This window comes from Sitophilus oryzae, unplaced genomic scaffold (genome assembly GCF_002938485.1).
Source record: "Sitophilus oryzae breed Bouriz unplaced genomic scaffold, Soryzae_2.0 scaffold_1976_pilon_pilon, whole genome shotgun sequence".
Taxonomy (NCBI): domain Eukaryota; kingdom Metazoa; phylum Arthropoda; class Insecta; order Coleoptera; family Curculionidae; genus Sitophilus; species Sitophilus oryzae.
Window position 1 is genome coordinate 131,428 of NW_022146697.1, and position 26,508 is coordinate 157,935.

At 30.8% G+C, this 26,508-nt stretch overlaps 2 protein-coding genes across 2 annotated transcripts; both read left to right on the forward strand.

The window, feature by feature from the left end:
• The first annotated feature begins 3,005 nt into the window (after nucleotides 1–3,005).
• LOC115883692 lies at nucleotides 3,006–8,915 on the forward strand. Its single transcript, XM_030902084.1, has one exon. The coding sequence runs from the start codon at nucleotides 3,118–3,120 to the stop codon at nucleotides 3,862–3,864; it is 747 nt and encodes a 248-aa protein (XP_030757944.1). The 5' UTR covers nucleotides 3,006–3,117; the 3' UTR covers nucleotides 3,865–8,915.
• A 4,810-nt stretch (nucleotides 8,916–13,725) lies between these two features.
• On the forward strand, nucleotides 13,726–14,514 carry LOC115883700. Its single transcript, XM_030902093.1, has one exon. It carries the CDS (start codon nucleotides 13,726–13,728, stop codon nucleotides 14,512–14,514), a length of 789 nt encoding a protein of 262 aa, XP_030757953.1.
• The last annotated feature ends 11,994 nt before the right edge of the window (nucleotides 14,515–26,508 follow it).

Sequence of the window (26,508 nt, forward strand, 5' to 3'; positions counted from 1 at the left end):
TGCCCTTCTGTAAAACGCGCCACTTCTTTTATGTTTTTGCTTCTTTATGCTGTAGTATATCATGACAAGATCAAAGTAGAAAGTAATGGCGTGCAAAAATGTCTATACGTTTTATAAATGTATTATCAAATGCTTTTGTGTCATCAGAGTTATTTTTTTCTTTTATGATTATTCCATTAGGTTTTTATTATGACAGTGTTTGTATTAATTATATAACCATTTTTTAAAGGTATTGTCTGAGTAAAATATGCTGTTGTCGGCAATAATATGAGAAAGAAAACTTTTATAAAATAATTTTATAAATATCTCGCATGACTTTAATAAAACAATTTTATATATGTTCGCAAACGAATGACCTAGTGTTGAGTAACAGCGGTACAAATTTATTATAAAACAAATTTGTTCGGTAAGGTAAAATGTCGTATAAAATACATTGGATAAACGTTTATAAAACAGAATTAAAATTTGTCGTAAGACTGTTCCGTATTTTTGCTTTAAGAACGTTCTTACGACTAACTTATAAAGCAAAATCATTTTAAAAACTAAAATATTTCACTTGCAATTTTAATACAACCAAATGGTTTTTGAAGAGAAGTAATAAAGTAATTATAAAACAGAATAGTACCGAAAGTTAAAAATTATAAAATAAGTGTGCTAGTTGGGCTGTTGATACTGTGCTGAATTTCAGAGTCAATATTTGCCTTTTCCGAATCAAACTGCCGAGGTAATTAAATTCCGATACATATTCCAACGATCATACCTACGAGATGATCAGTCTGTGGAGAAAAATCGTGACTTTAATATCTGCATCATTGTTTCGGAAGAACATCTATCGCAATTTTTATAGATGCAGTTTCACGCACTATTATAATCAGTTGGATTTGCCAGTCACTGAAGGGAGAGGGTGACCTAAGAAGAGAGAAGAAGAAGTGGACATTGAAATATTGTAGTGTCAGTTATATTGTTTAATACAAATTAGTTAATGAGTTCTCCAAATACAACGCCTAATGGCTAGGTATTTGAAGAAAATTAATACAATTTTGAGTTTAAATCTCACGGAAATCAAGAACAATCTATCAATATTTGTAAAAGAAGGCCCCTAGGTATTTTTTGGGGTTTAAATAGTTTATTCAGGACAATTAACAGCTGTTTTCAGCTTGAACTTAAATAATGTGCTTAATAATGGTTAATTATTATTATAAGCACAATTATAGATAATGCAACCATATGCAAAAAAGCAACCATTACAAATAATGCAATACAAGTTTTACTACTAAACAATCGAAGTAATATTAAGATACCTTATAATATTATAAGTATTTTTATAAAAAATATAATAGCATTTCCTTAGGTTGAAATAATAATAACATATTGTTAATTAGATTTCTTCTTTGTGGTTTTATAGGTCGGCCTCGAAGATGAATCGAATTTTTGCCTGCCAAGAATTTTCCATTCGTGGCCAGTGAACCTCATAGTGAGTCCTAGACCCATCCTTAGATTAAAGACCCACCCACTGACAAATTCCGGCCCATGATTAAAGGCTTGGCAAGGGCGCAGGTAAGTTTCGGCACAGTACCTGATATTTCGGCCTTTTCATTAGTCAGCTGGTTCTCTAGTTCGTTCTTTTATTACTTTTCTGTACCTATAGAAAGTGAACCAATACAGTTAAATAGGAAAACAGTATTGAGCGTTGGCAATCTTTACAAAGTAAGACGATTAGGTAAACATTCCTAGAAATTCATAAGATGCCGCTAAAGTTTCAGTCTTTTTTTAAGTACATGCCTTTGTTTTTAGAATACGTACTTACTTCACATACTTTGGGATACTTGAAGAAATTACTTAAACGTAATTAGTATCGACAATGAACTTGTAACTAAATAGGTACTATCTTGAGCTCTTCAGAGTGATTATAGTGGAGTGCAACGGAAATGGGTAATTTATTTTGTCTTGTTTTTGGCCAATTAATCAGAGTGGGTTTAAGCTAGAAATAGAAGCAAAAAAAATCCAAAAAAATTACTTTTAAACAATTTCAATCGGTTTATAGTTTACATGGGTAGGTATCATTCAATTCTAGAAGATTTGTAGATTGTCTGGGAGGAGGGAAATTAATCACCGCGATCTTATAGATCTATTGTGTCCTTCTTTCTTGAGTTATAACTCATCCTACAGTCTCAGGGCTTTGACAAAAGGTAGTATCGGAGTCGGTTTTACAGAGATTAGTTCTCCATCTCCGATATCAGCCGTATTAAAGTTTATAGCAACAATGGTTGTCGTCTCGGCACATTCAGTAATGGGGTGTTCTGGTGTTTTTCCATTTTCTCCACTGAATCTGCATTCGCCGTTGTTTCGCAGCTTCAATCCACTGAGGTGTCCATTGAGGAGACAGTGTCGTGACAATCCGAAGATTATTCTTACTTAAATCAAGGAAAATCTTTGATTTTTCTCGTTCTGAGAAATTTCTTCGAGTGTCTTAAACTGTTGGATGATTCCCATTCCAGGTTTCGGATTACGGATGGAGTCTTCCAGATTCTTGGGGTCCGCTTCCAGTTGATTTCCACTTGGCGTTAGTGGAGTTTTCGCTCCTTTTCTAGAAAGATTGTTTGCTTTTTCATTACCTTCTATTCCTTGGTCGCAACCTAATTTAGATATAAATCTCGAATGATGACCGTCCCCTTGTAATGGTATACAGAATCCGAAGTTCAAATCTTATTAAGAAAACCAGTTTTGGACCTTATTCTCAACAGTAGGTTATCGTGCATAATAAAATTCCCGAGCAATAATAATAATTTAAATAGCTCAAGAAGCAATGACTTTGACTTTAGAAGTACCGAGCCGGGCGAGCTTACGTAATTAACCCATACGATAATCGCGTTCGCTTACAAAGTAGCGGCTTTGGTAGCGGCACGGCGGCCCCGCTCCCCCTCCCGGCCCCCTCGGGCGATTTAAATGTTAAACACCCGCTGCCGTGTCGTCATAAACGCACCGTAAATAATTAGAGCGCCGCCGAGATTCGGCTTACGCAGTCGGCCATCCTCGACGGGTCCCGACCGCCAGTCGCCAGTCTCTTCGTGACGTAGTCGCGGCATAGACGTTCCTGCAGACAGACGGTCCGAAGCGATGTCAGGAAAATCGATTTCCTACCCCCACCACCACGGCGGTGGCTCAGCCGACACGACGGCCGAGCGCAGACAGCACCAGTCGAGGCCCGAACTCAGGCCACAGAACACAACTATGGCAACGTGTTATCCCGTGTCTTATGAGCTGACATCACCAGCTCAACGGACAGTGCCAGTGCCTCCCGTGCAAAAAGACTATTCCCGGCCGTTACATGTGGATTGCAGTGTGGAGTACGAGCTGCCGAACGCGGCGAAACCGCCCCAAGGTGTCCGGAACGAACCGCTGCTCATGATCCATCCCTGCTATTTCCGCAAGATCGAGAGCCAACGACGGAGCCCCTTCATCAACAACCTCCCCGCTAGGCCGGCGACGGCTTTGAAAAGGAGAGCTCCCCGAGGACAACAGCTGCCTCAGCAAGTGCCTGTCCAAGCAGCTCCGTATCCTGTTCAATACCAGACCCAGGATCGGTCCTTATGGGATCCACAACCACCCATGGCTCAACCGTACTGCAAGCGAGAGATCTTGACTTCAGCCTGTGCGATGTACAGCACCCCCGCATCGAGTCGCGATTCCGGCCACTGGACTGATCCGGATTCACCGGATCGGTCTTCGGAGGACAAACACATCCTGTCCGGCAAGTACCGGCAGTACCTCAGGGCGCACCGGCTGCATCCCTACGTGAGTTCGGCTATTCCGCTGGCCTCCACCTTTCCCCATCAGATTCAGCAAGTGTGCTACAATGTGTGATCGCTGTGATATGTCTCTTTGCCGGTCGACGGCTGGTTTTAGTGGTTTTATCTGCTCTTTTTGTGATAATAGTGTGTAATTGTGCCGCCGCTGGCCGCAGATGGTGGCGCAGGCGTCCCGACGTCCCGACGGGCGTGGTAGTAGTGATCCAGATGATACATCAGCTGTGCGAGTGTTTATCTTCGGCTAATCGCCCAGGATACTTTGATTTATGTGGATTAGTGAGCCTATTTGTCTCTGTACAACGTCAAGAGGTGTGGTATCTGCGACAAGTTTGCATTTTCTCGTTCTTTGGTAGAGATTAAGACTGTACCGAAAGTACACTTTAAATCCTTGCGAAGAAATATAGCTTTAATATTATTCCAATTCGAAAATGTTTAAAAAACATACATGTCTCAAAGTTACACTTCGGCAGAAAGGCCATTCCATTCTATAATTTATTATTACAGTTTGTTTCAAATCTGGTAAAATATAAAAACACTGAATGCATGGATAAAAACATACATTTATTAGTAAATAATACTTTTACCAAATCCAGAACGAACTACGATCAGAATTATAGTTTAGATCTGCTTTAAACCGAAGTAAAAACCTGTCTCCGACACTAAAAAAATTCTGTAAAATCAACGAATTAAATTTCTCTGTTTAATTGAACTTTATTAGTTAATTTTTCGTTGTTTTGTTGATGTTTTTTTTGTAAATATATATCCAACCATTTCATGTAAAAATTAGAATCCACAAAAATAAAGCTTTAATGTTCATACTCTACACATGTCGTGTGCCATTTTCTTTGTAAATTTCGATATCTTATTAATTTCAGATATGTGTGTGATTACAAAAAATATTTAAATAGATAACATCAAATTACTTCTAATTGTATTTTTATATTATGCCAATTCCGCTGTGCGGGCCAAATCATTCTCTGGCAACTCGTCTCAAAGTTTAATGTATCCAATCGGGAAGAATCAAATCACCATCCGTTCGTAAATGTTAAGCATCTGGAATGACAAGAAAATCATTTGGATGAGAAATTGCCATTACTCTATTTTCAGTCGGATGTAAATGCCAAATGCCATATTACATCAATAGAAATTGAAATATTCCATTGCGGTACATACAAAATTTCTTGTACATGTATTGCTTTCAAAAAATGCAATAATTTAGGGTTTATAACACGCCAGAATCGAAGTTTGAGTTTGTAATGAAAACAACTTATTATAAGTTAATAATTGAAAATGCGGATGTTTCTAACTATTAGTTATAATTTAATTAAATGAAACTGTCGCAAACTACTTCCTATTAGCAATTATTGTGAGGATCTAATTTCAGGTAAGTCCAATCATTTATTAACTTTTTATCCTGGTTTATAACAGGGTGCAAATATTTAAATTAACTTGATTAATTAAATAAAAAAAGTCAACAAAAACTTTTGATAAATTGAAAAATAACTGTGAAAGTTATAAAAAAATTTCTATAAAGCTATAAACATTATTCTTATAAACAAATAAACCCTATATCTATCCATGAAGTACAAAGTTACACTTGCTGTTGTAACATTTAAATAATTTTAAAAAATCGAAAAATAATAATTATTTTTCGATTAGATTAGGTTGAACTTTTATGTTATAAATTTTACAATTATTGTAAAATTTATAACATAGAACACGTATACCTACTTAACATCTATTCATCTATCAAAATTGAGATTAAAATGTTGGGCCGATTTTTGAAGTTATTTTGTGTGAATCCATTTAACTTCTAAATGGCAGAGGTTTATTTTGAACTCGTGAAGTGACAGTAATTCTGTATTCGAATACATTCAATTCGTAAACTCTAATACTGAACTAACTTCTTCTGGTGTCAGAATATATTTTTATTTCCGAAGGCTATAATCAATATCAAAAAATATGCTGGTGTCAAAAAAACTGTTTTATATCTTTTTTGAAACAACTTTATGTTGATCAAGCCAACTTCTGTCTTTTAGTTCATTCCAAATTTGTATCGACAAATTGTTCAGCAGTAAGTACTTTGCACTCCGAACATTAGATAATACTAATTTTATTCCCAACTTAAGACAGTCTTGGTCATTTTCCAAAAAATTCCTTTGATCTAAGCAGGCGACTTTTTTTGAGGAAATCGAGGCATCGGCAAAGTTTACAGAATAAAATATATCGGCGACCGATGCGATGTGGAAAAACGACACGCGTCGTAGAAATGTTAATCGATATCGGGCAGAGTTACGAAGATTTAGCCATTAGAAAAAAACGATTAAAATTAAAAAAAATCTTGATTTTTTGCACACCCTAGTTTATAATTACCTTGTTGTGAAGTTAAAGATAAACAATAATATCATTAAGTCCTGAAAATCAAATTGAAAAAGAAGTTTTTTCAAAAGTTTCTAATAACAGATTTAATCTTGAACAGATTCAGTCTATTTTCTGAATGAACTAAAAAACTTATACTTACGTTATCGAGAAATAAATCTTTTTGCAATAAAATCCCATTTTCTCCAGCAGTCATAAGTTCATTAACATATTTATTTTTAGTAATAATTGCTTTTAGGAAAAACGTTAGAAATGTTTGTTCAGCATTTAGAATAATATTTAAACACGTGGAACATCGTCATATTCTTCTATTCCGAGAAAAAATACAATTATAGAAGTCATTGTAATTAATACAGAAACATCCGGCATTTTATTAAAGCGATTGGTGTAACGACCTCACAATTAAAATTTTATTATGCTAAAAGATTCGTCATACATATAGCACATATTTTTATTTCTTTTCATTATTTCTTATATGAGAAAAGTCATATAACCTTTTATAGTTTGTTTTTCATGGGTTACCCCATCAGACTGTACCTAAATCTTCGTCTAATGGAAATAAATTAGCTTATGACGGTGCAGAAGCTATTAATTAAAAAAGTTTAATTATGAATTACATCAGCCATTCAGACCAAGATGGAATCTAGAGGTAATCAATTTAAGAAAGTTTTTGGAACCGTCGCCTAAGTATAAAGTTAAAATTTGCTTATTACTTTGAGAACATCGTTTTCTTATGAAGTTAGTGCGATTTCAGACAGTTATTGTGATGAATTTGACTTATTTATTTGAATTCCATTAACTGGTTCTCCTGCATTAACCGGTTTTTAATCTTTATTGACCTTCTAACATAAACTACTTCACAATCTTTTGGAGAGATATTTTATTAACAATTCATATGGATTATTTTATATTTTTTGGTATCTTTTTATGTTAAAATAACAAAAAATATATAAATTTACATTTTTGAACATTTTTTTGATTGTTTTTTTCAAATTTGAAATACTGGAACTCCAATAAAATCTTACATTTCAGTATGTATATCTTTTTTTCTTACAGTTCAGTATGAACATTTTATTTTTGATGGAATTTTGATCTTTGATACTTTAGAAAGAAAAAGTTTTCAACCAATCAATTTTGATATTATCTATACGTTACATAACATTAAATTGATTATTACAACTTTTTTTTCAAAGGTCTCAAAGACTTCTTATATTTCCATTAAGAGTGGTGCGACCCGCCTCAGTTTCCGTTTAGTGTCCAGGTTTTGCACGCATAGGCCATGACTGGTAGTACACATTGGTCGAATGTTTTCTTCTTTAGATTCTTCTTTAGATTTAGATCTTGTATTATAATATTATATTTTGTAAAAAGTTTAAAAATTTAGATTCTTCACTTTTTCAAATCAATCATTTTCATTTCCAAAAAAAATTCAAATAATGAATTTTCCAAAACCATACATGTCTGTAAGTATTAAATTTAAACAGCAGTCAAGGACAGAACCGGTATTATTTTGTAATTGTTAAACTAAAACTCTATTTCATCAGTAATAACCAGATTCAGGTCAAGCAATTTGCTCAGTCTTGTTTAAATTTGATTAAAAATCCCCATTTTCTAAAAACATGGTTGCTTTGAGCATAGGATTAGTTGCCATATAAAAACCTTAATAAAAAAAGGTCATCAAATACTTGTACAATAATTTCATCTTATCTGAGAATCTTGAAACTTCATTTTTGTATCAAATCTTTATCTTATTACATTTATTTAGTACTTAAATTAATAAAATTACTTATAAAATTGTTATTTTTGTGTTGTGGAAATTCTGTTATTAATATTGTTTCTCCGAAGTACTTTATCCAAATAAAAAATATCTTAGAATATGTCATTGCTAATGATTAATGTAAAATATCAATTTAATTGTCCATTTCTCATAACTGCCTCTCTGAAATTGCTCACTGATAAAACTAATAACATTACATTCAAACAAGATCTATACGCTTATCAAATTAATTGTTGTTATTTCTGAGTCATTTAAACTGCCTATCATAACAAAAAAACAAAAAATGTGTTAATTATTTGCTTTAGGTTTACTTTTATCTTTTTTTTTTGTTTTGTTTCTCGGTCTCGCAACAAAACGATGTTCTCATTAAAATTTCCCCTTCGCGTTTCGTTCATGAATAAATATGGCTTCCATCTCGGTCTGCGACTGAAAACTGTCAATTTAATCAAGTTGGCCTTGGCCTTTTAAGTTCTGAACACAGGGATATGTAATTATTAGTTATAAATAACAAAAGGACTTAAATAATCATATTTTTTTAGTGTATTTGATATATGAATCATATATCAAGTTAATTTATAGTGGCATTAAAGCTCGGCATATGGTTCTCATAACATTTAGATCATTTAAATTTGTGAAATTTAATGTGAAAGTACGGAAATTACTTTTATAGTGTGTTTTGCCTTAGGTTACTAAACCTTTTCATTACTCTAATTAGATGAAAATATACTTTGTATCTGTGGTAGGTTTAAAAACCGTTTTAGCGGAAAGAACTTGTCCCTGTTTCTAAAAGTATCATAAAAAGAGAAAATGAAGCAAACCAAAGATTACTCGATAAATATGTTCGTTTTTAGCGTGTTGCAATTTTTATATTTAGTTTGATTATTTATAATTATATCGTGTGATTCTTAAAAGTGGCTCACCCCTATAACTTTTTTATTTATCCAGATAAAAAAACGAGTTTTGGTACGTTAGTATATAACATAAATCACTATTGATTGACGTATTCAATTGTTTTCGGTCACTTCCTGTTTCACCGGAAATAACTACAAATTTTGATTTTAAATTTCACTCTCGGTATTTTTTTTATTCTATTCAATAGAAAATGACAGTCTGAATAGCATGACATATCATATGTCAACTATTGACATTTTCACATATGGTTTACCTGGAAATTGAAACATGGGGTTCATAACAACAATTTGACTCGAAATACCAAGTGTTTGATACTAAATTATTCGTTAAAAAATGCTTTTTTAAAATATACCACCCTCGTTCCATTTGAAAGAATTGAGATATGATTAAAAATGCGATTTGGGCATCTTTAACCGACCAGGACATGACAAAAAAAAATTAGACCAATCAAATCTAGTTTTCCAACGCTCCTTGATTAAGAATGAGTGTTTTTAACACAGCCATAGCACTCTAGATCGAAATTATTATTAAATTATAATTTTTTTAAGCGAAAATATAAAAAGTTGACATATGATATGTCATTTTATTTAGGGTGTCATTTTCTATCGAACAAAGTAAAAAAATACCGAGGGTGTCATTTAAAAATAAAAAATAACAGTTGTAGTGCCAAGAATAAAAGTGATGGTCATTTCCAGTGAAAGAGGAAGTGATCGAAAACAATTAAATAAGTCATTCAATCCTAAATTATGTCACATACTAACATACCAAATCTAGTTTTTTATCTGAAAAAAATAAAAAGTTATAGGGGTTAGTCACTTTTAAGAAACACCCCGTAAACTAAAAAATTGTGCTGAGTTACTACTGGTTTAATTAAAAAAAAATTTAAATGTCTGTATATAATTAATTATTCAAAATATGTAGGTATATTGTTCAGTAGTTTAAGTCCAAAATTGAAAAATATATTTTTTCATACATACGTCATTTCATAGGCCAAAAACATTATTAAGGTATTAAATCTGTTAGTAAGTTGTTTTCATTTTTAAATGTGAACTTTAAAGAGTTAAAAAGTAGGGTTATAACCTCGTTTTAAACTTGTTTTAAATATTTCTTTAACCATATAAAACATGTTTAAATCTTTGTTTTAAATACGTTTGGTGTGGAGGTATACTGGAAATAAAAAAAGCAAAAAAAATATTTCTTTGTAACTATTTATATACACAATTTACAAAGTAATCACCTCAACTTAATATTGCAACTCATTATAATATAAAAAATACCTAACTCTGACATCAGAACCAATAAAAAACACGGTAGTTAATCACGTAAACCTATTATTTTGTGCTATAACTCGGAGTATTACCTACCATTAAGTTCTCTAAAAATCGAATTAATTTTTGACCTCCAACCTACTTAATTTTGAATGACGTTTACACCATGTAATTTAAGACAGAGTTCAGAACAAGTAGTTTAAAGAAAATTTAAACATAACCCCGACTTTTTTGTTAAAATTCTTTTTAAAACAGTCAAAGTTGTTTTAAACAAAAAAAAACGCATGTTTCTGTTCAAACCCTGTAAAAAAATGTAAATTGGAAGTGACTGAAGAATGTCGTTTGGAATATATCTATGCAGTTAATCCAGTAATTTGTGTATTATATAGGCATAATAAAAATATTCTTTTTCAATGAATCATTATTATGAGACGTAAGGTTATCTTTTCTAGACCTTTACGTTGTTCGTTCTGATGTCCCCGAAAGTGCTTATATCCTACGTCTTTCATTAGATATAATAGGCTTAGACTTTGTAAAATATAAAAATGAAATTCAAACTGAACTTATGGCAGAATATTACGGGTCTTTTACACTAGAATTGTAGCGAATTACTAAATGTAGACAATATACATAATATACGCGTCGATGGATGTATATCGAAAATCGGCTTTTCGCAGATACCCACTTCACATTTTTTTGGATATTTTTTGTGTAATCTAGAATACTGGTGCGACATTTTTTGTAAGACGTATTAATGTCGATAATTTGCAATATATTTTCAGCATGCGAATGCTTTAAACATCTCCAAAAACCTTAGTAAGTGCTTTAAAAGATAATTGTAGATAATTTAAAAACTTTAAGTTTTTTTTATGGGTTAAGCTCATTCAACTATGTACACTCTACACTATTTTTTTTTCGTCAAATTTAAAATGTTATACCTATTTCTCTTACTTTTAGCTCTAATTTCAAGACTTTTTTAGCAAACTGTTTATAAATGTATCAACGTCAATTCATAAACTCAGTTTTTTTTTTATAAATTTTAGTATTTGGCTTATTATACAGTTAATTGAAGGGTTGTTTTTTATCCTAACTTTAAAACACCCTGTGCAATAACTTCGTGAGTAACTGTTCCTAAAACATTATTTTTCGATCGGAACCATGTCTTCTGAGCATTTTGTTTTTTGACTCATTTCAACACAATTATGCCTTGGTTAATTTTTAAGAGCGAAATAAACTTGCCACCAAAAATTTGTAATTTTTTCAACTATCATTACTTTATGACGTTATTTTTTAATATTACGATGTGGCTTTGGTGACTATTGTTATAATGTCATATCGACACTAATTAGTACTCTATATTAAAATTTAAAAAAATGTTAAAAAGTAACGATACAGGCTTGGTTTTAATCGTTTTAATAAATATTAGTCTCACTTACAGAACTAACCATATTAAAAAAAAATAACTGTAATATCCAAGTGTACAAACAAACAAAAAACTTACCCTGATACAAAAAAATACTCTAATACTTTGTATTAGAGTATTTTGTAGACGTCGGTCGGTTCATACTGTTAATGAGGCTGCAAATATATTGTGTCTTATGAATAAAAGTTAAGCAAATGCTTTTACTTAAATTTCTTGAAATAGACTTATAAAATTTGTAAACAACCAACAAAGATAGCAGGTTCTATAGAAAAAGCAATTGCTTCTCTTTATTCATCAGGCCTATTGTGTTATGTTTTCCCATTCTCCTTCAAGAAGATCTTCAACATACGTGACTTTTGCAATATCTTTGACACTAAGAACCATATTCAATCGTACACGACAATAATCATCATAGCCATATCGTCATTATGAAGAATAACATCAAAAAGTAAGGATAATAATATACAGGGTTGTTCACCACATACGACACGGAGTATTGTAGCTAAATTATTAGATTTTTACAAATTGTAAGTTTTGGGTTCGTTGAAGGACTATTAGAGCTACAATTTAAAAATATTTTTACAAGATACAGAGTGTCCCAAATAAATAAAAAATATCAAAGTTGTATTTTTTTGAATGGAACACCCTGTATATTATTACATTTTTAGTTTCTACGATTAAAATAAAGGTAAATTTGATTAAGGTTTATTACACTTAAACCTTACCGTTCTTGAAATATTTTCAATTTTGTGAAATTGCAGCTTCATTTCTCCAAGGGTAACAAAGTTTTTAATACGAAATATTTACTGAAGTTTATTTATTGATCAGTTATTGTGTTGCAATAATAAAAATTATACTACCTTATAGAGAGGGTCTAAAATTTTATTTTAAATAATTACTAGCTTTAAACGGCAATAACTTGTTTAATTTAAATAGAACGCCCTGTATATTTTAGGAGAATCAGATGCATAATTTAATTGTCTATCAAATTGTATTATACCACTTTTTACCCATCCCTTCAAGATTTCGTAGAAAATGCATTTTCTTATAATTTAGACCTCATTTATCAATATACCCATGGAATATTGACATTTTAAATTGTTTTTAAAGCAACAAATGTATAAAATGTACGGGCTTGTAATATTATCGTTTTTAGCAAAATGATAATATTACTAGCCCATTTGTATGCAAAAAGAAACTATTTAAATCTTTATAAAAGAATATACCATTAATTAAATATACCACCATTATTTCCGCCCAAATACTAATTAATTACATACTTAATTATGTTCGTTAATAAATTATTCTAAATAAATGTGGATTTGGAATCAGAAATCAATATAATAATAAGTTATAAAAATGGATGTCTCTGTTGTTATAAATAAGCATTTGCCAAAAATGAAATATCATTTTTAAAGTGTTACTTTTTACCACACTGTCTAATACACATAAAAAATTAAGTTTTTTAATATTTGGACCAATTATTATTAATCAACGCAAACAGTCAATTAATGTAGTTTGAATACTGGAATCATATTAATTGGTCTTCTATAACAAATATTTAAACAGTTTTTTTTTATTTTTTAATGAAATAAACAAACTATATCGACAATATTAGTATCTGTACTCTTTAAAAATATGGTACATCTTTAAAAATAATCTAAAATGTCAGCATTCCATTAATGAATTTAAAATTACAAGAAAATTCATTTTCTACGGAAACTTGAAGCGATAGGTAAAAAATGGTGTAATACAATTTGATAGACAATTAAATTGTGCATCTGAGTCTCATAAAATATACAGGGTGTTCTATTTAAATTAAACAAGTTATTGCCGTTTAAAACTAGTAATTATTTAAAATAAAATTTTAGACACTCTGTATAAGGTAGTATAATTTTTATTATTGCAACACAATAACTGATCAATAAGTAAACTTCAGTAAATATTTAGTATTAAAAACTTTGATACCCTTGGAGAAATGAAGCCTTAAAATATTGACTTCAATTTTACAAAATTGAAAATATTTCAAAAACGGTAAGGTTTAAGTGTAATTGCAAAACAGCAATAAAAGTTCAACATCTGTTTACTAACGAGATACTCATCCAAACAGGAATAAGACAAGGTGACTCCCTCAGCCCATTTATATTTAACTTAATCATGGATCAAATAATAGAAAATCTACCAAAAACGGCAGGTTACAAAATGGGAAACACCTTCTTCCACGTTGTATGCTACGCTGATGATGCAGTACTCATTGCAGATACAGAGGACAATCTTCAGAGACTACTACATGCGTTTAATCTAAAGGCCAAACAATTAAACATGATAATCAACACCGAAAAAACAAAATGCCTGGTAACATCCAAGGAGGCGGTAAGGTGCAAACTGGAAGTGGACTCAAAACTGATCGAACAAGTGAATCACTTTCAGTATCTAGGGGTTGGAATATCAAGTTATGGCAACCTGCAGAAAGAAGTTAGAGAACACACTATGAAGGCGTCTCGCATTTCGGGCTGTTTAAATGACATCGTCTGGAGGAACAAGTATCTCAACACAGAGAGCAAGATTAGAATATATAAAGCCGCGATAAGACCAGTCATCACGTACGCAGCCGAAACAAGACCAGACACGGCCAAAACAATGCAAATGATGAGAACAACAGAAATGAAGGTGCTGAGAAGCATACACGGAAAAACACTACATGATAGAGCGAGAAACGAAGATATTAGAGAGTGGAGCAAAATCCAGGATATAGGAAGATGGGTTAGACAAAGGAGAAGGCACTGGAACAAACACGTAAGAAGAATGGACGACAACAGACTAGCAAAAAAAGCGCAACAAAACAACCCAATTGGAAAAAGGTCGCAAGGAAGGCCGCCAAAACGGTGGAGAGAATGCTGGACGTCGTCCTCCGGGGAAGACTTGTTAGGATTGAACAGGCGATAGCCTACCTATATGGGCAACCATAATAGAAAGAAAGAAGAAGAAGAAGCTCTAATAGTCCTTCAACAAACCCAAAACTTACAATTTGTAAAAATCTAATCGTTTAGCTACAATACTCCGTGTCGTATGTGGTGAACAACCCTGTATATCCTTACTTTTTGATGTTATTCTAAATAATTGTTGCCACAAACATTGCAAAATGTTTGTGGTAAATTCATTTTGCTCTTCAACATCAACCAAGGCATGTGTTGACGTGAGTTAAAAACAAAATATTCAGGAGACATGGTTCTGATCGAAAAATAATATTTTAGGAAACTGTGCTCACGAAATTATTGCACCAGGGTGTTTTAAATATAGAGTAAAAACAACTTTTCGATTAACCCTTTATAATATAAACTGAGTTTACGATTTAAGGTTGATATATTTATATACTGCTAAAATAAACTTCTAAATAAAATAACTGTTCTTTACACATAGTGTTTAAATGAAAGTAATTAAGTTTTCAGTCTGGATTCTAGATGATCTTTGTAACACTTCTGTGAATTATATAGTTTGCCTATCAGGAGAAGGATCCGTGACAGTGACAGTTGTGTCTGGCATTTTAATACAGACACAACTGTCACACAGATGTTTTTCTGTCATTTTTTAGATATCGTCTGTCGAAATATTCCCTGCATCGTCGGACAAACCATATAATTTATCCAATTTAAACACTTTAATTGATGACGTAATACGACTGCTGTTTGCATCTCAAGGTAATTAGCGGGAACATGAACTAATTACTTTCATTTTTTATGTGAGGTGCATGCTATAATTAGTTAGAACCGACCGCACCAGTATTTAAATTAGTATGTCAATATGTCCACCAACCATGTTATCAAAAGATCAGCTTATTAACAGAAAAAAAAACAAATGTTATTAATGTTTCCTTTTAGTTTTAGTATGGGTAAATTATTGATAGTTTATTAAAAAAAATGATAAAAAAACGACTGAAAATCTTCTAGTTGTATATGTATTAAAAAGTGAAAGAAGATAATATGTAGATATTTTTTGTTACCGTCATTCATATCACTGTCCAATTTGTTTGATATTTTAGTAGCATTCCAATTTATCTACAGGGTGGTCCGAATTGTAATCGAGAAACTTTGGCAGCATAATATATTGATGAAAATTGGTAAAAAAGTTTGTATAAATTTTTATCCTAAAATGCTTCGTTTTGGGAGATACAGGGTGTGGAAGTTTCATTTTTATTTCGATTTTTTCCAAATAATTTCTGAAGTAATGTCAATATTTGGATAAAAATTGGTGTCTGGGTATTTTTTTACATGAAAACTTTGATTTTGATGTCAATATGACTACAACCTACATATTTTTTAATTGGTTTTAAGACTAATATCTTTTCCTATGTACCTGTATAAAACTACTGCGTGAAAACGACTACAACTAACCGTTTTCACGACATTTAGAATGGACATTATCAATACATGTCATTATTGACAAAAATAAATATGTTGACTAGATAGTTATTTGACTACAATGGTAAATATGTGAACTTTTTATTTTTTTAAATTAGTTCATCAATTTCTCTAGAAAAAATTATGATGAAACAGTTTCTGTTCAACTTGTGACTCAACAAACATTTCAAATTTATCATTTCAGTCTAATAACTATCTTGTCATCATGTTCAATTTTTGTCAATGATGATTGTATTGATTATTTCGATTCCAAATATCTGGAAAACTATTACTCATAGCAATTTTTGGCAAGAGACTTTTTTGTTGACTTATACAGGTACTGGCGAAAAGTTATTACTCTTCAATCGTCGTTAGTTGAAAACAATTATCCGAACTTTTTTACTTATTTTTATCTGCAGAATATGCTGCCGAAGTTTCCCGAATACAATTCGGACCACCCTGTAGATACAAAAAAAAAGAACGAACGACTTTTATCTATTAAATCCGTATGTGTTTAATAGAAATATCTATAATGGCTAAAATAGTTTCAAAGGTATTTTCTCTATAGGCAAACAAGTGTCAAATATTTAGATATATTTTCAGATTTGTAATCCAGTAATATTTGTATATCAAATGTGCTACGTAAAAAATACTCTGTAAAGGAAAATCCTTGCCCAAAACCCAACACGACATATTTTTTGCATTATTTTTTCCGAATGTATAATAGTAGATATTTGAAATCTTCGAAATTTGACAATATGGATCTGATTGTTTGAATCTTCTTTTGGGCGTTGATTTTCTTCCTAGCGCAGACTATAAGTACTCTAGCGACTTAACGGGGTAAAACCTACTAGGTACATTCTGTTTATGGCTACTCTACACCAAAGAAAATATCTCTATCACTGTGTATATATAAAAATAAAAATAGGTCGGTCGGAGCCGTATGTGTAGGCTCCGGTCGATGTCGAAAAAAATATGTGAATATGTAAAAAATATCGCTAAAAATATATATAATGTACAGCTAGTCATAGTCAAAATACGCTTATAAAGTATAATAAAACGTGTTACTGTTTTTATAGAATATAAAATCGTTTTACTTAAGTCCTTTACCCAAAATATTCTAAATATAGAGGCAATCCATATCAGCTCCTGGGTGGTGAATATAAATTAGTAATAATTAATTTATAAATCTTGAAATAAACTGGGTGATACTGAAATCGATTCAGAGACTATTATTTGATTGCTTTTTGTTGAATATTATTGAAATTTGTGTGTCAAATATATAGTACAGTAAAAGCCTTGTTTATACAGGGTCCGGCAATAGTGCGTCGGGCATCTGTAGCTCCTAAAATAAAAAACTTGGGAATTTTGTTTAAGTGCAAACCTAAAGTATGTACTAGGATGTATTTCAGGAAAATATTTTAACTTCTATAGGGTGGCTCAAAAAAGTGAGAGTGGATCGGCATGATTTTTTTTAAATGGAACACCCTGTATATTATTGCATTTTTGGCTTCCTGTTAGATTACTTTACATAATCCTAAGACATGAGTAAATATATTTCGAATATTTCAGAGAAAATAAAAATTATATATTTTTTAGCCTTTTTCTTAAAAAAATTATTAATAATACAAGAACTGTCCTGAAATCAAAACTATATTAGATATTTACTTTAGATGGTCTGTACTTACTTTACTATAAATATGGAAATCGTAAATCATATAGGATGTTCAAAATTCTGCGCCAAACTTTCTAAAATATAAAATAATTTTTCTTTGTTTTTTTTAAATGGAACACCCTGTATATTATTTTTTCAATAGATGGAGAATTAAAAAATGAACATTTTTTGCATTTAGAGTATTTCAAAATTTTTAACAATTTTGCAGATATTCCCGGTTTTGTATTTCATACGGCATTTTCCACAGTAAATTTTTATCAAAGCCACCCAATGATTTTTCTCTCGTATTTTACCATTGAAAGCGCCATATGAATAATACTGCGTGTATCCGGAGAAAACTATTAAAATTTTTTGAAATACTTTAAATACAAAAATGTTCATTTTTTAATTATCTATCAAATAAAAAAGGGCCATACGAGTGCGTTTCGTTTTTAGACAGGAACTGAAAAATGGGTCAGCTCTTGGAGTTATGTAGAGAATGATCTGAGGAAGCGAAAATGCAATAATGGTGTTCCATTTAAAAACATTCAGTCCACTCACAGCCACTAGGGGCCAAATATTTTCCGAAGCCAATCCTCACTTTGGGTTTATAATTAAACAAAATTCTCAATTTATTCTGATGCCAGTATATATTCTTAAAAGTTGATCAACCGACTAGACAATGTGCTGCCAACTGGAGGACAAATCGTGAACCTTTCGGGGCGGAGTCAAAAATATCGATTATTTTCGTTATTTTCCTCAGAGTAATGTAATAAAATAGCCCGGGTTTCTGCGAACTTTAATAGTGATCAGTTGATTAAGAAATTTAAACGAAACTTATTTTATTGTAAATTGTGGATTATTTTTGCCTGTTATTTTAAGAATTCTAAACCGTATTAACAAAGAAATTATTATTTCGATATGTTGGTACATTATTTATAATTTATGATAATGCTAATTAGCTGTTAATTAATATATAAAAAAAGTTACCTATTTTAATTTGATTTAATGTAGGTTTATAAAAGAATCATTTCATTTTTTTTAAAACATAAAACTTTTTACATTTTTGGTGCCAACTAACTGGCATGGTATTATTGGTATGGAAATTAGCCAAGAAAGAAAAGAATTGGCTATAACTTGTAATTTTTCGAAAAAAACATATTATACCTATATCGCTGAAAAGCTTAAAAATGGCGCTTTTTTATGAAGTCATGGCCAACTATGGTTTCCATTTAAAAAAAAATATAATGTTTGTGTCATATGTCAAAAATGACAGGCTTTAGGAAAAAAAAACAGAAAACACAAACTCATTAGGTAGGTATGTGATTATCTACAACTTTTATCTGAAAACTTTTTGTCTAAAATATCGTATGATCGAATAAAAATGGCGTCAGCGATGGCTATGAAATGACGATCGATGATATTTCCCATATAATTTTACATATAAAATGACAGCGATCTTCATTTCATAGCCATCGTTGACGCCGTTTTTATTCGATCATACGGTAGATTATAATGGAATTAGAGACAAGTTTTAAAATAGCCAAAATTTGTTTTTTTCGAAATATCTAGTAAGCCTTGAACTTCTCCGAAAAATCCGAAAGGCGCATATTTATGACCCCACAAAACTGCAATTCTTTCCCCATTTAACCGACTCTCTGTCTCCAGTAGTTTCCGAGATACCCATAGCGAACATCGTAGGAAACTCACCCTGTATAGTATTTAGAAAGTAACTATTATTATTATTTGACTAGATTAATTTGATTAATAAGACTCGATTAATTTATTTTAAAATAAATTTGATCAGATTTTTTTTTCGTATATTCTACTACCAAAAAAACAAAATTATATGATAACGCACTTTTCAACGAAGTTGAAGGAAGATATAGTGTATCTATCACAATACTTAATAGAATTACTACAATTAGAAGAAAAACAAAAAGAAAAAATACCCAAATACCTTCACTTCACCTACTACTCATCTACAAAATAAACTAATCTAATCTCTTATAAAAACACTACACAACTACTTGTATTCTACACTGAAAAAATTATCAAACTTACTAATTAATCAAACAAAAAGAAAAAATAACCAAATTATCCCTTCATCTACTACTTAACTACAAAATAATAAACTATAAAAACACTACTAAACTATTTCTGATATTCTATACTAAACATTATAATTAAACTTAATAAAATTAATCTAATTTTACACTACAACCACTACAACTACAAAGAAATAAGAACATTTTTTAAAACTAAAAGAAACAGAACTTCGATACGTGCAACCAGTATAATAGATCAAGCGGACAAAGAATATTAAATACTTTAAAAATGTGCATTCAGAAAGAAAAAATATCTCGAAAATGATCTAAACAAACATTTTTTTTTCTTGTCAGTGAAAAGCATCGGCCTCGTCGGCCTTGCGAAATTTGTCGGGTATTTACAATGGTCGAATTGTATAATTACAAGCTTTTATAGCATATCTAATAGATAAAAAGTATCTGGTCGATTAGTAACCAATTGGCACAGTCCGAAAATTATCGATTTTTATTTTCTCTGTTTTTATTGGTCGCTTCAAAATTCAGAGTAACAAAAAATATTTTTCTGTAGTAAAAGACTGTGAAATACGCCCCGCCATCTGGTGCTTTACATCCATAAACGTCTTAGGTTGAGCTACTTTAAAAATTCATGTAAAAGTAAACCTAGCCGAGTATTAGATGTAAAGGTTGGAAAGAATTAGTAACCAACCAATCTCAGCGGGAATGTGTAGGTAGTGATCTCCTATTTAACCTCTCAAAAGTACCATTCGGTCCCAGTGGGGTGTCTAAAAAACAAAATTTACACATTTAAAAAATCAAAAATAATATGCCTATATGGGCACTGAAAAAAGATACTCTCTGTCGAACTTGGTCGAACCCTTGACGAATCTTTAGAAAATAATGTTGACAAAGATATGATGTTCAGTCATGATTAAATTGTATTTTAAAATTGTATCAAGCCATATAAAAAGTATTAATCATTTGAGATACACTCTATACAGGGTGTTTCAAAACAAATGCGAAAAACTTCAGGGGGTGATTCCTTGTTCAAAATAAAGGGTAGTTTGCTTCATAAACGTTGGGTCAAAAGTCAACCATTAGGGAGATATTGCGGTACAAAGATGGCGGAAAAATAATGTTTTTATTTTTTATCTTGAAAAGAGATAAACTAATAAAATTTTATGGAAGCATTACTGTTATGAAAATACACTTTCTGGTAATTTTTTTTTCACTTTTTAAGAGTGAGTGGAAGGGGTTGAAATAAACTACCCCATCATTCTTGTTAAAGAAATTTAAGAAAAATCTTATCAAAGACATGCAAAAAAATTAATTTGGATAGTTTAGTTTGTTTAGAATTCTTTATCTCTTGTATTTTTTTGATAAAACTCACCGATTTGAAATTAAAAAATAAAATGTAAAGCATTACATGTCAGGACAAAAAACATTTTCTGATAAAGAATCTAGTGGGCTGCTGTAATTTTTTTAGGAAAAAATCGGTCGCTGTTACTTTTTAGGATTTTCCTAATATTATTTTATTTGACATTACTCTACTGCAATACGTTATTATCTAGATGATTATTATTATCATTATTATCACTAGATTCTTAATCTAAAAATATTTTTTGTCCAGACATGTAATGCTTTACATTTTATTTTTTAATTTCCAATCGGTGAGTTTTATCAAAAAAACACAAGAGGTAAAAAAGTTTCTAAACAAACTAAACTATCCAAATTAAAGTATTTGCATGTGTTTGATAAGAATTTTCTTTAAACTTCGTTAACAAGAATGATAGGGGTAGTTTATTTCAACCCCTTCCACTCATTTTAAAAAAGTAAAAAAATTACATGAAAGGGTGTTTTCATAACAGTAATGCTTCCATAAAATTTCATTAGTCTATCTCTTTTCGTTTTCAAGATAAAAAATAAAAACATTATTTTTCCGCCATCTTTGTACCGCGATATCTCCCTAATGGTTGACTTTTGACCCAACGTTTATAAAGCAAACTACCCTTTATTTTGAACAAGGAATCACCCCCTAAAGTTTTTCGCATTTGTTTTGAAACACCCTGTATAATGCAAGAATTGCATCAAGATAATCCATTAAGTCTACCTATAATTTAGCTACTTAGCCTTCAGTTAATGGTAAAGATACAATGAATTATTGGAAATGTAATAAGTTGTGCTTTTTAGATCCAAGAATGGATTGGTAACAAGTTAGAAGTATACATTTGCAGCATGGGTGGAAAAAGCTCCGCAAAGTATTTGTCCAATAACAGATGTTACACCTGCTAACCAACTAAAATTGTTTGTTTGCACTTGCACAGCGATTCTGCATGTGCTCTAAACTGCTGATGAAGAAAACTGGGCGTCAAATGTCAAATGTTCTTCGAAATGTGGTCAGTGTTATGGAATCAGTTGCAGAACCTTGACGTTCATGATGATCCCATCGCAGATTTTATTATACATATTTTTTTAAATAACACTTATTTTTTAATCCCTAGATTTATAGTTGGTTTGTGTTCATTAACAGTTTACCTATTATAATAAATACCTATTATAGTTGATTGGTTTAATAAAATGTAGAAAATCTGTAATAGAAACTTTATTCGTTCTAGAGCTAGGTTCTTGGATAAAAGCCTTGCTGTTCCTGTGCCCCTGTTTGTTTCTCCAATAGACATTCTGCTTTTTCCTGATCTAGAGTTTTAGTGCACTACGGACCATACATTTGGGTATTCCCAGTACTGGCTCTGGCCCAAGATAGGATGCCGATGATCCCTGCCTAGCTAGCTCATCGGCTTTTTCGTTGCCTTGGATGCCGCTTTGGCCCGGCACCCAGAATAATTTAATTCTGTTCCTTCGTGCCAGAGCTCTAACTTTTGAGGGGTTAAATAGGAGATCATTATCTACACACATTCCCGCTGATATTGGTTGGCTACTAATTTTTTCCACCTCAACCTCCAGATTGAATGGGCTGATAGTTCAACTTAAGAACTTAAAAAAGAGAAGTAGGTAAAATGGTTTTTGAAAAATATTTAAAATGAAAATACAAAATAGAAAATAGAAAAACTATTTAAAATACAAAATAGAATCTATTTTTTAAATTTGTATTTAAAATGCAAGATAGAAAATAGAGGTATTTATAATAAGTCATTTATACAAAATGAATATGCTCTTTCTTTATTTTTAATTAGTCAATAAGTAGTATCTATACCCATTTTATTGTAATATGTTAATTTTCGAATTTACTTTAGCTAGTTTAACAGTCTTTTATGTCATTTTATATTATCTGAATTGAATGATTAGCCTTTTTATTTTTAACTGTAGGTACTTTAATTTCACACTTAATTTAAACACTAATAACTAAAGTATCTAAGTAATTTTTTAAAAAGAATTATAAATCATTTTAGAACAATCGAGATAAGATAAATTCTTCCTCAAAAGTAGCAAAAGGTACTTGCTAGCTGATGTTTGTATAAATTAACCAATCGGAGAAGTAATATTAGCGTTATATCTAAAAGATATCTTAATTGGTGCAAATCATAGACTTAAAATAAAATATAGACTACACTATTTACATCTCAACGCGGACAGACAATATTTTTTGTACACATGTTTACTTCTGGGTATAGTCGACCGAGCCTTCCTCATCCAACCTATGTTGTCACGTCTTTGTATTATCAATATTTTTTTTTCTTGTTATACACATATATTGAGATATTAATACTACAGTTTAATAAAATAGGTTTAATGTATTCCAGAGATGTATTAAATAGTCCTTATACTACTAAATTATAAGTCGGATACTGTTTAAAAGGATAAGAAGTTCTTTACAATAGCAACCCACCGATTAGAGGCGAGGGAGCCTGACCCGTTCATTATTACCTTGTAGTACGTGTCGCACGTGTGCGAGTAAAACTTTGTTGCCGCTTTCTCCCCCGGCTGTATTAACGCATTTTTCTTAGCTTGTACTGCTTAAGTGTTTATTTTATTGACTTTCTACTGTTCAAGAACTATAAAATATGGTTCGCCAGTGCCAAATTGCAAGAAATTTGGCTTAAATAGTGAAATCCATTTAAGTCTTGAAACGACTTTTTGACCGGTAGGCAACTCTCAATTTACCCATACAATTTTTAGTATATGAAATACCAGGATTTATTGACGTATTCAATTGTTTTGGTCTCTTCTTGTTTCACCGAAATGATTACATCTTTTGATTTTTAAAGGCACCCTCTGTATATTGCTACTTTATTCGATAAAAAATGACTTGAACTGACTGAATAGAATGACATATTATATGTCAACTTTTGACATTGTCGCTTAAAAACAAATCGTATTTTAAATTTCAATCCAGGGTGCCATGGTGTTGTTAAAAACACTAAGTTTTAATCAAAGAGCCTTGGAAAAATAGTTTTGATCGTCTAATGGGTTTCGTGTCTTGTCTAAGCCGGTTAAAAGATGTATACAATACAAATCGTATTTTTAATCATACATATGTCAATTTTTTCAAATGGAACAAGGGTGACTCATTAGCATATTTGGAAAAAGCATTTTTTTATGAATATATTGATACCACACACTTGGTATTTCGAGTCAAATTGTCGTTATGAACCGCGTGTTATAATTACAATTAAACCATATGCGAAAATGTCAAAAGTTGACATATAATATGTCATTCTATTCAGAGTGTCATTTTCTATCGAATAAAGTAGAAATATACCGAGGGTGCCGTTTAAAAATGTTATAATTAAAAGTTATAGTCATTTCCGATGAAACAGGAAGTGACCAAAAACAATTGAATGCCTCAATCAATCCTAATTTATGTCATATACTAAAATGCTAAATCTTGTTTTTTTATTTGAAAATATAAAAAAATTATGGGGATGAGCCACTTTTGGGACGCACACGGTATAATAAAACAGTACCGAGTTAAATAAATGTAGTTTTCATTTTGTCCACTTCCTATCACCTTCGTTGCTTTAATGGAACAGATTTATGTTTTCTCTAATTTACATAATAAGACATCACTTAACCAGAAAAAAAAATACAACAATCATATTTTATTTTCTCTCCCTGTCGGCGATTCTATTATATCTGTGGAATAGATCCTGTTTTGATTAATATTAGGGGTTGTAAATGTTTGACTAAAATTAATAATTTATTATTAATTTCAAAAATTACGTAATTTCGATTATACAATTTCTTCTAGAATGTGTATTTTACTATTTTTATCCTTTTTGGACTCTAAGACGTTTTTTCTAAACTTTTATTTAAAAAACCTGTCCTAAATCTTAATAAAATATAAAAAAGTTTAAATACGATATATTTTTAATTTAATTATAGCTTCATTAAAATAAAAGAATTACCCGGCTATGATACGGAGAGTTCAGGTGTACTTGAGAAACGAAAGACAGTGTTGTGTTTCTCGGCAGGGTCGTCAGGGAACGACCGTTACGACAGAGACAACCTATCTATCGCTCGTGTCGCACTCGTTATAACCTAAAACAATAACACAACAATAACAAGACAGTGTCTGACCGCATGTTCCAGCTATTTATGAATGAGATGCTCAGTCTATATTTTATTTTAAGTCTATGGTGCAAATCTATTGCTGCTTTTATTTGTGTCAAAATGGTGTCAATGTTAGAATGAATTGGTGCGCAAATATTCTGTAATTATATGAGGAACACTTAATTCAACAATATACGATTGTGTGTACGTATTCCTTTCATTAAACTTGTCAAGATAATATTTAAGTTCAATTAACAATGGATGTTAACATAAATAAGTAGGTAGTTCAAATAATGTTTAATTTAAAATATGCAATAAAAAAATCGGTGTACCTATACCTTCATGCCTTCATACTTGGAACTTTATTTTGATGCCAAAAATTAATAATATTATTTATAACACAACCAAATTATATTATATCATAACACCTTTAACTGTGTTCTATAAATAAGTAAAAGTACAATTTATTTATAATAGATCACGTTTAAATTATTTTTAAGCTGCTCCTTTAAACATTCAATTGTCTACAAAAACAATGGCAAATTTCACATATCAGACAATATAAAGAAGGCTTAACACAAAACTCACCCAAAATAGTTACGACTATTTAACTGGTAACAATGAATGACAAACGATATAAATTATTACAAGCAATTACTTTCAGATCTTATTGGAGTTAGACAATAAAATCCAATTAACTATGTTCTAGTTTTTGTGTCTTACATTTATAGGACAAGTCTCTTTAAATAGTAGAGTATTTTGTCTATATAATAAAGATTTTTTTATTTTGAATTATAAATTTATTTTGTGAATCATGACGGCTTGAATCACGAATTATACACGACAATAACATAAATTAAATATTTAATGCAACAAACTGAAATGTACAAATATTTTCACTCAAGGATATAGCTATATTGATATAGCTAAACTGTATTGAAATTGTATTGAAAAACTTTTTTTGAAGCCAATCCTGTCAATATTTCCACAAAATATAGAAAACCGAAAGAAAAAAAAATACGTTCTCACACTTCGGCGTGTCTTCATTGTTCAGTCAATATGAACAGAAGTAGAATTAACTTTTACTGAGAGTACTGATAATTTTGATTAAATATGTGATCAGTATATTCTTCAATACAGAAATATACCAGAGAAATTCCTACAAGTCCTTAATATAATTCACTAAGATTCTTAGATTTTTTCTTTAAAAAATCTCCATTGCTTGCTTAAGCTTGCTTAAATATTAATCTTATTAAAAATTTTTAATATAAAACATTATTCCTTTGATATTATCCTGTCAAAACTAATAAGTAAATATAATATACTTTTTTACTGA